Consider the following 16,462-nt stretch of genomic DNA (forward strand, 5'->3'; position numbering starts at 1 on the left):
ATTGCTATATTGCAAGACTTACCATAACATTTCTTATTTATTTAACTGTTTAATTTCCAAATTTGCACTCATTCATGACTCCTGTGATAACTCGTGAGACAAAAGCTCATTCAGGGGCATTTTTCCCCCTACATCTAGAATTGTAAGGGCTGTACTTGCCATCTTCGCGCTCTTGCAAACTGGATGCTCCGACTTGCCGTAGAGTCATTGTAGCAATGAGAGGTGTGTCCATGTAGATGAGCAAATAAATCTGCATCTTAAGTGGCGTGTGGCGTTAACACAAGGGGTCATTAATGATGCTTACATTATAGCATGTGCAAATTCACACACAAAATATCTATAATTTGGCCAAAATTGCAGGTGTCTTAATATCCAAGAAGGGTTATGATAGAGAACATATGAAATAAATGTAATGTTATTATATATTACAAATAGATGTATAATTAAATACATCCAAAATGTATATTTTATATAAATATAATATATATTTATTTATTATTTTACCTTTTATTACCATTAACCCCCCCCCACCCCACCTGATTCCAAGCTAGGGTCCCCAGTGAATTTTGTCCATTTTCACGACTGATTATAAATATATTTTGCAATATATTGCAAGACTTACCATAACATTTCTTATTTATTTAACTGTTGTATAAAATAATTTCCAAATTTGCACTCATTCATGACTCCTGTGATAACTCGTGAGACAAAAGCTCATTCAGGGGCATTTTTCCCCCTACATCTAGAATTGTAAGGGCTGTACTTGCCATCTTCGCGCTCTTGCAAACGGGATGCTCCGACTTGCCTAGTCCTTGTAGCCATGAGAGGTGTGTCCATGTAGATAAGCAAATAAATCTGCATCTTAAGTGGCGTGTGGCGTTAACTTAACGTCGGTCGGCGTGTGGCGTTATTTTAACGCGTGGTGGCGTCTGCCGTTAACTTATCGCCTAACGGCGCTTATTTAACGCCTGGCGGCGTTATGAAAACGGCGTTTTAATATTGATACGGCGGTGAAAAGCACGCGAATTATGACCCATATGGCTTTCCAGAGAAATGCTTGTAAATTGAAAACAGCTCATTTCCATCATGTTGGATTCATTCAATATTCTCTCTATTTGGAATTATTCAAAAATAATAGCTGAATCCTTAACAACATAATTGAGTAGGTTTTATTCCAGTCATTTTTAATTAATTCTAATAAAAAAAAATATTGAAAAAAACAAATTTATTTTGTTAAATAAAGTTTACACTTTAAATTTAATGAAATCTACAAACCTACAGAATGACTTTTTACAGTGTACTTGTATATGGCTTAATAATGAATTATTTATATGAATAACAAAAACTTAATTGGTGGACTGGAGTGGAGTGGATTATTGTGATGCATTTATCAGACTCTCATTCTGACGGCACCCATTCACTGCAGAGGATTCACTGGTAATGCTAATCTACATCTTTGATTTGGGTGAACTATTCCTTTAAGAATGTTTAGCTATTGGAAACAGACATTTAAATTTAATTTAAATGTCTAAATCTAACTGTCATATATATAGTATATATAACTTTTGATTTTTGGGGTAAAATATGACATGTTTTGCGTGTGCAGTGAACCTTGTTTTTACAAACCTGATTTATTTGAGGTTACAAAAGATTACAATATGTTTATTTTACAGTACAAAAAAAAAAAAACATGATTCACCAAGATCTCCATCCAGAATAACAGAAATAATATTGACCTAAATTTTCTACTAGCTAGCTGTAACAGTACACACTCATGGCCGGATGACATCACTTCATTTCATCTAAAAGGCCTGAGTCCAGCCTATCATCATGACGATGTAAACACAGGGCATATGGTGACCACACTTCCTGAGAGAGATTTGCCATTCAGTTTCTGTCCGATTGCGATTCGGCTCTAAGAAGAGGGCTGTTCAGTGTCTGTCTAGTTCTGCGTAGGATTGTGAAACTTGTAGGATTGTGGGAGGAGCTGTTTAAAGGACACGCCTCACAGGACGACTTCTGCGTTTTGATTAGTCCTAACGCTGATTCCTTCCCCGATTCTTTAGTCTCTTCTTCTACTTTAACATCTTTCTTGCAGTTTATCTTGCCATCCTGCTCTCTCTTCTTCCGTTTCTTTGGGACGGCGTGTTTATTTTCCTCGATCTTCACTTCCTTTTTCCAGGCTCCGAATGGGAGGATGTTCAGTTCTCCACCTGAGCGTTCACACAGCATTGGCCCCGCCCACTCTGGAACCTCCAATCCCAGCAGCTTCATCAGTTGACCCATGACCTCATGTGGATAAGCAGGTGGGCGTGTTTGTCCTACAAAAACAAGGAGTAGCACTGTTAAGTAAAAACAACCAGACAGATTTTAAAGTGACGGTACTCAATTTTTTTTCCATACAATGAACATAAATGATGATTAACCATACCTTTTTTGTGGATGTTAATTTAAGCCATTATTCACCATCACATTTAGCTATTTTATGACTTCAGAATTGATGTATGTTTGCGACAACTTTTTCATACATCAAGCTTTTTGTCAATCTTCTTTCGTCACTTTCTGTATCAAATAAATGCTGTTCTTTTGAACTTTCTATTCATCAAAGTATCCTGAAAATACATAATGGATTCCATAAAAATACGACGCAGCACAACTGATTTCAACATTGATAATAATCAGAAATGGTTCTTGAGCAGCATATTAGAATGATTTCTGAAGGATCATGTGACACTGAAGACTGGAGTAATGATGCTGAAAATACAGCATCACAGGAATAAATGACATTTTACAGTAAATTCAAATAGAAAACAGTTATTTTAAATTGCAATATTATTTTTCAATATTATTGTTTTTACCATACTTTTAATCAAATGCAGCCTTGGTGAGCAGAAAAGACTTTCAAAAACAGAAACAAAACAAAAAATCTTTCTAACCCCAAACTTTTTCCCAGAAAATTACACGTCTACGTTTTTTTTTTTTTTTTTTTGACATTCTTTAGCCTGACTGTGTGAAATACTAATTTACTTTGAATAAATGCACACTTTAATCAATCACAGCAGATTCAGATTACAGACAGACATTACGAAACTGCACCAGAAATGTCAAATTCTACTTCTTTACACGTTAAGCTGCTATAATACCATAAACTCCCCCTCCAAAAATCTGACATGTTATATCTCATGTTGTGTCAGGCTTTGAATTTCAAAAAGATTTATAAAAATAAATCCAATTTGGGAACTGAGATGTTGACAGGAAGTGGAAGCGATGAGGTAAAGCGGCAAAAATAACCTTTAGATGGAACATGAGTCAAACACGGGCAGATAACAACACGTTTAAAAATTAATAGGATTAATCCATTACAAACATTCTAGCCACATGACGAGATCAGAAAGAAATGCCAGACTAAGGATACGAGCTTAAGAGAAAATCCAGCCCGACTGCAAAGCTTCTTAATCAAAATTGTTTAAATAATGAGCATGAATGGTCAGACGGAGTTTAGCGCAGCTGTGCTATTGAAGGACGCTAATCTGAGTGTGTTCACCGCTCACAGATTTCAAACTACTACGTGTTTGTGGAAGCATGTGTATTTTTGTGTGGGTGAGGACTAAGACAAAGACTCTAATCTAGTGAGCTGCTGTGCTGTCTGTTGTCTACATAGGCAGAATATTAACTGAAATTGATCCTTATAAATCGAGTCATCATTCAAAAACTTAGGGGCTGGTAATATTTTTGAAAGAAGTGACTAAGGAGCCACTAATTTTGGCCACATTGTACCTAATTTGTTCCCTCGTTTTAGTAAATCGTGGCCATGTGTTATTAATTTGTTGCTAAAAAAAAAAAAGTATCAATTTGAATGAATTTTAATTAGAATGGATTTTTTCATGAGGTTTTTGAGGTATCGTGTTGGTGAGATGTACATGTTCGGAAGGCTGAAGGTTGACTATAACCAGCTTCCCTCCTGTGCGTTTGGTTAGAAGAGGCAGATCTCCGCTAGGTTTAATTTGAAGAGATGTACCCAGCGTCAAGGCCAAGTCAGCTCGCCTGTGAAAAGAGAGGCACAGTATCAGCTGCTGGGGGCTGTTGGTCATACTTCTCAGTCTCAGTTTGTTCACCTGCAGTCCACCTTAATCATAATGCACACAAATGTCAAGCTACAGTCTGATCACATGGTTCCTTTGTTGATGCAAATTTGAAACATTATTATGCAAAACTTGTCAAGAACATGTCTCAGGCTCCATCCGAAAACTTAGGCAGCTGACTTGCTGCCTCGTTGCCGTATGAGGCAATGACTTTGCAGGCAGCATTTTTGCACGAAGGCACCTCATGAAACTGATTTCGGACAGGCTTCTGAGGCAGCGTAACAGTTTAATGAGCTACAACAAAATAGAACGAGTTTTTGTGATAACTAAACGAATATTTAATTACTATAATACTGATTTCTCGCTAGAAATAACATCAAAAGTGCAAAAAGTCACACTTCACCCCAAAGGCAAAAAATAAAAATCAAGAAACTTCGCATAAAAAAGAATGAATATGTTCATTGTTAGGATCATTTAGAACAAGGATTGTGCAATATTTTTTTGTACAGCCTTTCAGTGTTATTTTAGTATTATTTAGCTACTATTATATGGTTTATTAATGTTATTATATTTTCATTTTAGTTTAAATTTTAGTAATCTATGTTTTTAATTTTTATTATTATTTTTTAATATTTCTATTCAGCTTTGTTTTATTTTTTTTCAGTTTTAGCAATTTTAGTACTTAAACTTATTGTATTTCAGTTAGTTGCCAAGGTAACATTTGCCATTTTTCCAAGTTTTTACCTAATATTTATATTTAATTTTATTTCAGAAAACATTTTAATCAAAAAATAACACTACCGCTTTTATGCTGTTTCAAATAAAATAAGTGTATATACAAACACAACAAAACATTACTGTAAATGAAAATGTAATGAACAGCATAGTTACAAAAATAAAATACACACATTGTAATAATGAGAATTAGATGAGGTAATATGCTAATCAAAATAATTTCATGATGCAAAAAATCTTAATAAAAACCTAAATATTAAGCTGTATTTTTGTTAGGTAAAATAATAATAATAATAAGTTTAATTAATAGCCATGTCATTTGAAATAAAATGTATACAGAAAATTCTGAAATGAGCAGAATGGGTCAAAATGGTTGACTAGTCCAGTTGTTGGACGGCTAGTTGACCCTTTTTTCTCCTTCACAAGAGTTGAAGTGTGTTTGCTAACCTGACATTGCAGAAAACATCTGATTACAGAATAGCAACATGCAACAGTGATGAAGAAAATGCTGTAAGCTATTCACAGACCTGAACTGTAACATGAGTTCAGCTGTAATAGCTTGTGCCTTTTATCATCCCTGTTTCTAAGCTTGTCTGAAATCTATTTTTATCTGAACATCATTAACTTCAAAGTACACACTTCAGTACAATACTCATGTTTAATTAAAGGTAGGGTAGGCAATTTGAAGAGGCTAGAAACAGCCATAAGGAGATAATTATCCTTTACAAAACATAATGAATACTGGTTCACTAAAAGCTCTATTAATTCCCCATGAAGTACTATGACCTGGATGAAGAGCTTTATAAATGCATGACTTAAAGAAAGAGATTTGCTGAACCTTCCTTTCACCACAACATCCAAAACCCAGACATCTTTCGAAGTGAATGATTGCAGCAGGCTAAGAAAAAAAAGCTACTTTTCTTCAAAAGAACCCACAAGTGACCTCAGACCATGAGAGAGAAAATTGAGAGTGAAAAACGGCAAAAGTGAGAATTACGAATCTTCTTTAAGTCTGAGCAGGAGCTTATTGGCACTTGATTGGTTTTTGAGTCTCATGTGGTCGTAGGAAACTCATCGGCACCGTCCTGATTTCACCTGAACACACTATCAATCCCAGGGTGCCGTGTATCCACTGTGAAACCTACATGCTTAGATGAGCTTTTTCAAACGTGTTTCTAAAACATTTAGCATTCCATCACTTGCTCACCAATGGATCCTCTGCAGTGACTGGGTGCCGTCAGAATGAGTCCAAACAGCTGATAAAGACATCACAATAATCCACATGTAATACACACTAGGGTTGTGACGGTGAGGAAATTTTCCCACCGGTTAATCGATGTGTGACAACACCGCGGTGGCAGGGGCGTACCCGTGTGGCGGCGTGCGCATTTTACTTTCACTTTCAAATAGCGGCAATTCGGAGTAAAGCAATTGTCCGTTTTTAGTTCGTTTGAATTGTCCCTCGAATTAGCGGCAGTTAGGCGTCACTTTAGCGTATATATAAAACATAGAACTTTTATTAACAAAACAAATAAAAATACACCATGCTATAGGGCAGGCTATGCCTAATATAAAATAACTTACATAAAGTAGAAATGTACAAACCTGGAAACAAGTAAACATGTATAATATATAACCAAATAAATAAAAAGCATAGAACGTTTATTAGCAAAACGAGTAAGAAAGCTTGGAGGCACGGCATACACCTTGATGTCAAATAAAATAAATAAATGACACAAAATTTAAACAAAGTAAAAATCAGCAAACAATGTGGAACCAATTAAATAAGAAACTTATGTTTAAAAAAACCTTCCAAAATCACCTTAGATAAACGGCAAGTCAACAGGCTTTTCAAAATCCAAAATATTGCCAAACAGACGCTTTTGCATTTCATTTCGAAACTAAATCATCCGCGATCGTCTTGTCTGTCTCGCCTCACTCTTCTTGTCAGTCAGCTGGACTCACTCTCCTCACTTTAGAAACTAAACCTGATCTGTGATGCAACTGTCGTTCAACTGCATTGAGCAGCCGCGTTCCGTTTTTAATTGTAGTGTCTGTTCTTTTACTGAACTAAATGATTTTTATTACTATTACAAATCAAAACGACGGTGGGAGTCGGTGACGCAGTGGGCAACCGGTATCACCGGTATCACCGTCAGCACCGTCTATCGCGGCAAGCCTAATACACACCACTCCAGTCCAGCAATTAATGTCTTGAGAAGAGGATCCATTGGTGAGCAAGTGATGTAATGCTAAATTTCTCCAAATCTGTTATGATGAAGAAACAAACTCATCTACATCTTGGATGACCTGAGGGTGAGTACATTTTCAGCACATTATCATTTTTAGGTTTACTATTCCTTTAATAACACATATTCCAATGTCTATATATGCAGGATCTCATTTATAAATCATGTCATATCTAGTGATCTTCTAAACTAGGAAACAGTTATATTACATAAAGACAGATGCAGCTTTGTAATACTGTGCCCTAAAGCTAACTCTTGACAGACTGGAGGAACTCAAACGGTAAGAATTGTGCTTTACGATAAAGAAAGAGGAAAACCACATTGGAGTACTTCCAAGGTCACGTTTATTTTCTTTCAAGCTGCAGTGGATTTTGAAAGCATGTGGAAGCCCAGAGGACAGTCGTGGGTCAGATGTGCAGCAGGTGTTGTGGGATGTTTTGTATGCGTGCGTGTCTGTGTGTCGAGTCTTGTGAGACTGCAGTACGTTCACTGTAATATAATTAAGCTGGATCTGGTGCTGTTGATACAATGATCGGGACTGGGCACTCTAATCTATTCATTTGACCTGAAACCGAAGCATTTAGAAGTAATTAAAAGCGTATTGATATACTAAACTATTTGCATGCAACACATCAACAATTTTGACGGTCGACGGCATTGTACAGGAAGTGAGATCACTCTGATGTACTGATATGAAGTTTTTAATGTATCATTGCTGGAATATACTGAAGCAGTTTGACTACAGCACTGCTTATGTATAAATTAAATCCATAACTGTTTATAGTTTTGCAATACATTAACCCAAAGTCATGATTTATTGCTCTATATATTCCTGTGGACATTTTAAAATTGGCCTGAAACGGAAATCGTTCTAGTTAACTGTAAAACCGCAGCAACCAACTGGTCAAAAGTTATACATAAAAGGTATACATAATAGTAAAGCTAGTATCTGCCTTTGAATTTCGTTTCCTAAATTCACCTGTCAATCACCAAACATGCTCAATCTTATTTTAGACCTGTAACTGCTACTGGCCTTGTTCTCAACAAGCATTCTTGATTCCCTAAATATAACGGCCTTCTCCCTGAATTATTAGAGCACACCATCTCATTCCCTGGATATTTCTCTTCCTTACTGACATGCTTCATCAGCTCTATTCAGGTCTCTGTCAGGCAGTGAGTCCTCCCAGTCCAATATAGTGCTGATCAGCTTCCCTCTGCAGAGAAAAACACACACGTAGTTATGAGACAGAGCAAACAGCTGATGACGAGCACAGACATCTAAGGGGGTGTATGCGCAGATGCATCAGACAGACGTCTTTGTGTGCTTCATCATGTTTGACTGAGCATCGTGTGCCATGAACATTTTTAAGACCACGTGTAATGTTAAGAAACCAACGCATCAATGTCAATATTGCTCTGTTACTTTTATTATCTTTCACAGGTTTTGACAAGTTATTATCATTAGCTAAACCTAAAACAAACAAACAACATTTGTTACAAAGAAATAAAACAATATATGATTTTTTTGTTTTAGTTCACTGCCAAGTCAACATTTCTCATTTGATTAATTCTATTGACTTATAATTCTATTTTAAGTTGTGTTTAACTTGATGTACTGAAATAACTAAAACTGAAATCAAATAAAAAAATATAGACACTAAAAAAGTAAAAAACAACAAAATTACTAAAACTTAGTAACATTTAAATAAAAATGGAAATTATAAAAATAAAAAGATGCAAAATATTAATATATTCTACAACAGTATATTAATGATAGTAAAATAACACCAATAATGTAATTTTACTGAAATATTTTACATTTGAGTATCTGGGGCTGGATTCACGAAACTTAATTTTAAGAATAACATTTTATTTTAACTGACATTTTCTTCTTTAAGCAAAATGTTACATACAAATAATTCTTAAGAATGTTCTTATCTTTTCTCTTAAAATAGTTTTTAAGACAAAACTTAAGAAGAATTCAAATTTTTAAAAAGAAACTTCCTACAAATCAATCTAAATGACTTCTTAAAGTTAGAATATCCTCCGACTTGTCTTACATCCGCAAAGGTAAGATGTTTTATAAATGTATTGGGTTATTTAATAGAAATTGTTGTAATTAAGCATTACAACATAACGCTATAATACATATTATTCCTAGGGATGTGCACACGTTCTTAAGTGACACCAATGATCGATAATGTAAACAATGATCGGTCATGATTATGTGTGACTCGACTTTGTGCTGAATTCAAAATTCAGTAATGAGTCAAATAGGGAGCTCATTTTTAATTTCAGCCCATAAATAGGACAATCTTCGGCAACATTCAGTATATATGAGAGCGCCCATACATCTGACACCAAACTTTATTTATCTTAAGAAATTTATCTCAAAACCTTCTTTCAAAAGATGATTTTTATGAGTCTGGCTCCTGATGACGTAACACTTGCCTGCTGCAAAGTCAGAGGATGCTCATGGCCGGATTATGAAACGAAGGAGCCGGTGCCCCAGAGCCTCAGACTGCCAGGGGCCATTATAGCCAAAGGTAGCACAGCCTGAGACTGCCAATAACAACTGAGCAGATCCCTAGGTACAAATGGTGTGAGCTGAACACTAGGGCTCCTGAGGCCCCTCAGCACATACGGACCACTAGCAGGCTACTGACAGCTCCAATTACTAATGTCAGTCATTCAATATTAGCCTCTGAAAATTTGCTTTTTTTTAAAAAAAAAATTGTTTAACAACTGTTTTTAACATTGAAAATGATCAGAAATGTTTCTTGAGCAGTAAATCAGCATATTAGAATGATTTCTGAAGGATCATGTGACGCTGAAGACTGGAGTAATGATGCTGAAAATTCAGCTTTGCATCACAGGAATAAATTCTTAAATATACAATAGAAAACAGTTAATTTGAATTATAATAATTGTTGCTGTTTCTGTTTCGTGCAGATGTGTTTTATGTAGTATAGTTTCAAAAAGCTAAAGTCAGAGCATTCTGCTTTTGCTTCAAATTTCTGAATTATACAATCTTGATTTAGATTAAAAATTGCTCATGCTGCATGTATGCAACATCTTTGTTTGGATTGTGATTAATTTTAAATGGAAAGAGCACAGGCAAAGCCTTAGTTTATTTATATGAAGATTTTTTTTTTACTTCTAGTATTTATTTTTTTGATTTGGGGTTTGTTTAAAAATTTCAATTTAGTTATGTTATTCTACATATTTCAATTTCACAAAGACATGTGCAGCATTTTGTCCATGCAATAATAAAAGGACGCTTGTTCATTTATAATTTGTCTTAAATCTCATTTTGTTAACAAAAATCGTGACAAAATCGTATTGTGAAATCAGTATCGCGAATCGTATCGCATTGTGAGTTGAGTGACTGTTACATCCCTATATTTGACCAATGCATTTCCAGAACCTTGTCAGTCATTTGTAATTTCTGAACAAGGATTTTCAAACATTTTATAAAGATTCACTCACAAGGGGCACTTTAAGGCAAATTAAATGTAAAGAAAAAAATCTATAAACGTAGTAATTTGGAGCGGTTAGCCAAGCCCATGCACTCTCAAACGAAAGCAAAATCACCCTCAGTTGAAGATCTGGCAAACTATCCATGCATATTTGTGTTTGCGCTCTGGACAGCGTCAAAAGTAACTATTTACTAAGTGTTTGCACCGTTGAGCAATGTAGCCAAACACAGACACACCTGTTGATTCCTTAATGGCCAATCAGAGGCGTTTTAGTTGGTCAGAATTCACAGTTTTTGTTCACTTCAGTTCCGCATGCTAGTGAATCATCTCATAAAGTGCAAATGCAATGTAGATAAGAGATTCATTGAGCAGTTTAGAGAGCTTCATTGATTATAATGGAACTTTGTGAGATCGTATGTAACTTGATTTTTGGACACATACACGCTGCAACATTTCGGGAATGACATCCGCATATTTATGCTGGATTCACTCTTGAAATAGCAATGATTGACACAGTGATAACCATAGCAATGGATGGATCAAAAAACATATGTGAGAGCGTGCTTAAAAATGAAAGGCCATCAACAGACACTTAAAGGCACAATATGTAATTTTTGCCGCTAGAGGGCACGTATTCAAAATAAACAAATAGACAAAGGCGTAGTTTGATGACGCCGTGACTGAGTGTGGAATCATGGGAGTTGTTGTTTTCATCCCCCACAGCCGATGCAATCCGACGGGACTCGGGCAGAAATCATGTTCATGGATGAGCTAATGATTTATTAACATAGTAGAATGAAGCAGGGTGAGGCTGAAAGCTGTCGAAGTGAAAAGTGGCCGTTAAACGAGCGTGACACACGGCTCGAAAGCAGCGGAGCTTTTATTATGCCACAGTCGACCGCTTCCGGTCATTCCGGTCGTGCGTATGTGGGGTAAAGCAGCGCTGTTTTATCATACTAGATACATTTGAAAGTTCTGTTATTATGCTACTCTGTGCGGTCGTCACCGGTCTATTAAAACGCACAACATATTAAAGCGTCTTTGGTGTTTCCATGTTTTCTACAAAACAAAACCGGAAATCGAGGGGCTATGACGTCATTGGCAGGCGACACAATGACACTATGGACACGGTCCGTGTCACTAGTTAAAATTGCTTATTTCTCTGGATTTAAACATTCTTCGAAACATTTGGGATAATGTAAGTACACAAGTCAGCAAAATATATAACACTGTTCTAGTGGTTTTTGGATATTTTAATAAAAAAATCTTACATATTGTGCCTTTAAAAGGTAGTGTAGGTGATTTTGGAGAGGCTAGCAATAGCAAGCTAGCTTTGAAAGCAAGATCCCACCCTCCCTGCATAATCACTCTGCAAAGCCAGGCTTCCTTAAAAAAACATATGAACGCGCACAGGCAGAGCAGAGGCTAACCAGCGACATGATGAGAGATGGCGTTGGTGGAGGACTGAATGCAACGCTGTCAGATATATCATGTCTCATTCACCACTGAGAAAACACTGCAGTACAAAGCACATAATATTACAATAATAACACATTCCATTCTTGCTCGGTAGCGTGCTTTTTACTACTTATTACATCTTAAATAGGAGTAACTTGTAATCTGTAACCTATTACATTTCCAAAGTAACCTTCCCAACACTGTGTATATGTATGTATGTATGCATGTATATATACATATATATATACACATACTGGGAATTTTTTTCCCCCACTTTAGGCGTATAATAAATAAATTCCCTAATAAAAATATTTGTGTATCATGAAATTCTGTCTTCTCTGAATCATGGAAAATCATGATGGATGCATTTCTCTAAAATGGTGCATCACCTGCAAGATCGGAGTCCTCTTGAGCGTGTGACATCGCAGTAGCGTCCGGTTGGCTTCAGACCCATCACTCCAATTACAGTGTACCGGACATATTGCCTGAAACAGCCCAGGGCACAAGTGCTCATCACTGTGACAGTGGCAGTACCTGCACATGACCCGTTGCCTCCTTTGATAGAGATATATGTGTGTGATGAATAGCACAGCATTCTCACAGCGTTTATCTGCTAGACAGAGCTATGATGCACATACAATTTCAATACAGCACATGTTCAATGTCAAACACTGTGCACTAGAAAAATAAACCTGAATCAGTATGTTTTTGGAGATTGTGAATTCATCAAAGACTTTTCAGACTTTTTTGTTTTCTTTATTTACCTATTTTTCTGTCCAAAACTGGTAGAATTATATTTTGTTGAGTTAGTGCAGGATTTGATTTTAAATCAGAAATTGACAAATAAACAGCAAAGTTTAGTTGAGTATAAGTTTAGTAAACTTACAAAATGCCTTATAGTCTTTGAACTTTAAAGGAATATTTCAGGTTCAGCACAAGTTAAGCTCAATCAACACAACCCAAGATGTAGAGGAGTTTGTTTCTTCATCATATTTGGAGAAATGTAGCATTCCATCACTTGCTCACCAGTGGATCCTCTGCAGTGAATGGGTGCCGTCAGAATGAGAGTCCAAACAGCTGATAAAAACATCACAATAATCCACAAGTAATCCACACCACTCCAGTCCATCAGTTAACGTCTTGTGAAGTGACATTAAGGCATTTTAAATTTAAGCCATCAATTTCATCTTAAATACGAGTCCATAATCCATAATAACACTTCCTCCAGTGAAAAGTCCATCTCCTGTTGTCCTCACATCAAAAGTCACCAATATGTTTGTTTAGAGCTATTTTGGACTGTTATGACTTGTAAACAGTGCTTGATCTGTGCAGACAGGATGACTGGAGAAAGCAATATTATAGTTAGAGGACTCGTATTTTAGCTAGAAGCAACAGTTTAAGTTAAAAACGTCCTATGATCACAAGATGTTAATTGGGGGAAGTTGTGGCCTAATGGTTAGAGAGTCGAACTCGTAACCCAAAGGTTGTGGGTTCGAGTCTCCGGTCCGGCAGGAATTGTAGGTGGGGGGAGTGAATGTACAGCGCTCTGACGGCACCCATTCACTGCAGAGGATCCATTGGTGAGCAAGTAATGGAATGCTAAATTTCTCAAAATCTGCTTTGACAAGGAAACAAAATATTTTAATCTTCAAAGACTGGCCTCATTTATGTCCACTGTAAGTGTCCCATTGTAAGTTAGTTTTTTCTTTTTTAAAAAGGAGGGACAAATGGAAATAATGTTTGTGGTAATAAACCACAAATGCTTTTGACTAAGCTTAACCTGTAAAATTTAGCTTTAAACAGATTTTGCTTTACATACTTCACCTATAAATTAGTTTTAAGTTCTTTCTTAGAGGGGTCCTATTATGCTCTTTTTTCAAAGTCTTGATTTTGTTTTAGGGGTGTACTAGAACATGCTCTCATGCTTGGTGGTTTGAAAAACGCATTATTTTTCACATAATTTACATTATTAAAATACCTTTCTCCCCAGCCTGGCACAAACGGCTCGATTAGTTCCGGCTTTGATGACGGTCTGCCTTCCGAAAAACAAAATGTGTTGTGATTGGTTAGCTGTCCCAGTGCATTGTGATTGGCGAACAGCTTAGATGGTGTTTCAGTACTGCAACGCCCCTTGCTCCGTCTTTCAATAAAAACTTTTGGCGAATCCGGCACTGTACTCCCTCGTGTTGTGGAAGCTGTCCTCAGTAAAATGTGCAGCCCACAATAGCAAATTGGGGTTATAATGCTCAGGAACAGAGTTAAAAAATAAATTGCAACCACTGTTTCCTGACATCATCCGCTTTCGGAAGCCCAAACAAAGACGTTTGGGCACGGAGGTGAAAAATAACAGCGTTTCAGGCGGTCGCACACCGGACGAGAAGCACAGCATCTTTAAAATTCGAATACATTATTTTCAATGAGTGTAGGCACACCGACGGCACCGTTCTGCGTCTGTCCGCGGCGCCCAGCTACGTCGTGTTATACTTGTAAGAATTGTTCTAGACATGCCGAAGATTTGACGCTACAGCACAGCAGCTCTTCTTCTTGGTTTTCTCTGATGCACTAACTCTGCAGCAGCACTTCTTCTTCATCGTCTCGTCTGATGCACTCACTCAACCAAGCGTTCTAACCACAACCTCGCCCCTCCCCACCCCCCAACCATTCGAGTTTCTGTAGGCGGGGATTATTTGTAATGATATTCTAATAAGCCGCTTTGTGATATCACAAAGCCCGGAAACCAAACGCTGTAGTCCAAATGAGCCGTTCGTTGTAGTTCTTGAAATATCTCCCTTTGGAGTGGACTTTGAGATTTGTAACTTTCTAGATCTTTTTTATGCTCAAACATACACACTACACACTGACTAAAATTAAAAAAGTGAAAAAGCATAATAGGACCCCTATCATTTGAAACTTCACAAAGTTAAGTTAGACCAAAGTTTGTTTTCACCACTATGTGCTGCTGGTCAAATAAATCATTTAAAGTCGGTCTTTTTACATCATTATCTGACCATAGTAACCAGTAACACAGCAACAAGTTTAAGACAGTCATGAATGTCTTGTACTTGTTAAACTACATAAGACGACGTGGTTAATCTTGCTGACAGATTTCATTAAGATGTTCAGTGGCATCGATAACATACTTGCCGCACTTCTCACATTCTTCAACGAACATGTTCCCATGCAGCTCCGACAATCGATCCCTAGCAGATAAGAGAGAAATAAACAAACCCAATAAGAACAGAAGAATGAGAAGTGAACCAAAATCAATAACAAGAGAAAGAGTGATTAAAGAAAGGATGAGTAAATGATGACACAATTCCATCAATATGCGCAAATGACTGTGGGTTGTTTATATCAGTTCAAAGCAGTGTTATTTTAGTATAATTCATTTACTATTACAGTTTTTAGAGTGAATTCAAGCCATCTTAATTTTTTTTTTAAATTTTAGTAATTTTTTTTTGTTTCTGTCATCGTTTTTTTTGTATTTTTGTTCAAAATGAATTTAAGTTTTAGTTATTTAGTACGTTAGTATTCATTTTAGTACTGAATTAGCTTTTTCTTTTTATATTTTTCATTTTAATATTAAGCAATTTTTGTGTGTTGTCATTTATGTTTTTTTTTTTTTTAATAATAGAAATTAATATTTTTTTTTTTAGTTTTAATTTTAGTACTTCCACTGAAACTAAACAAAAAAGTCAAATATTTCCTTGGCAACAATCTGAAATAAAATTAGTTTTTTAGTATTTTAATTTATTTCAGTTAACCCTCTGAGGTCGATTAACGCGGATACGCGTTTTGAGGCATCTTCTCCTGATCACACCGAAAATAACTTAAATTACACTTTCAGTTTTGATCTTACAGATAAAAGCAATACATCAATCGAATCTGTAAAGGGTCTACTTTTGTTCTAGTTTATGACAATAACCCTAATTCAAATACAAAACAATAAAAAAAATAAATAAATAAAAATACAATACAATACAATATACACTGAACAAAAATATAAACGCAACACTTTTGTTTTTGCCCCCATTTTTCACGAGCTGAACTCAAAGATCTAAGACATTTTCTATGTACACAAAAGGCCTATTTCTCTCAAATATTGTTCACAAATCTGTCTAAATCTGTGTTAGTGAGCACTTCTCCTTTGCCGAGATAATACATCCACCTCACAGGTGTGGCATATCAAGATTCTGATTAGACAGCATGATTTTTGCACAGGTGTGCAGTCTAAAATGTATATATATCTTGATATGCCACACCTGTGAGGTGGATGGATTATCTCGGCAAAGGAGAAGTGCTCACTAACACAGATTTAGACAGATTTGTGAACAATATTTGAGAGAAATAGGCCTTTTGTGTACATAGAAAAAGTCTTAGATCTTTGAGTTCAGCTCATGAAAAATGGGGGCAAAAACAAAAGTGTTGCGTTTATAATTTTGTTCAGTGTATATATATA

At 36.1% G+C, this 16,462-nt stretch overlaps 1 protein-coding gene across 1 annotated transcript in view; it reads right to left on the reverse strand.

Annotated features, from left to right (window-relative positions):
* Positions 1-1,887: 1,887 nt before the first annotated feature.
* Positions 1,888-16,462, reverse strand: part of LOC107596265 (NAD-dependent protein deacetylase sirtuin-6-like) — a 30,809-nt gene continuing 16,234 nt past the window's right edge. Inside the window, 6 exon segments of the mRNA XM_016286963.1 lie at positions 1,888-2,303; positions 2,306-2,321; positions 3,921-4,044; positions 8,200-8,280; positions 12,393-12,488; positions 15,144-15,203. Coding sequence (XP_016142449.1) covers positions 1,888-2,303; positions 2,306-2,321; positions 3,921-4,044; positions 8,200-8,280; positions 12,393-12,488; positions 15,144-15,203 — 793 coding nt within the window.

The sequence above is a fragment of the Sinocyclocheilus grahami genome, unplaced genomic scaffold (genome assembly GCF_001515645.1).
Source record: "Sinocyclocheilus grahami isolate Dianchi unplaced genomic scaffold, SAMN03320097.WGS_v1.1 scaffold216.1, whole genome shotgun sequence".
NCBI lineage: Eukaryota > Metazoa > Chordata > Actinopteri > Cypriniformes > Cyprinidae > Sinocyclocheilus > Sinocyclocheilus grahami.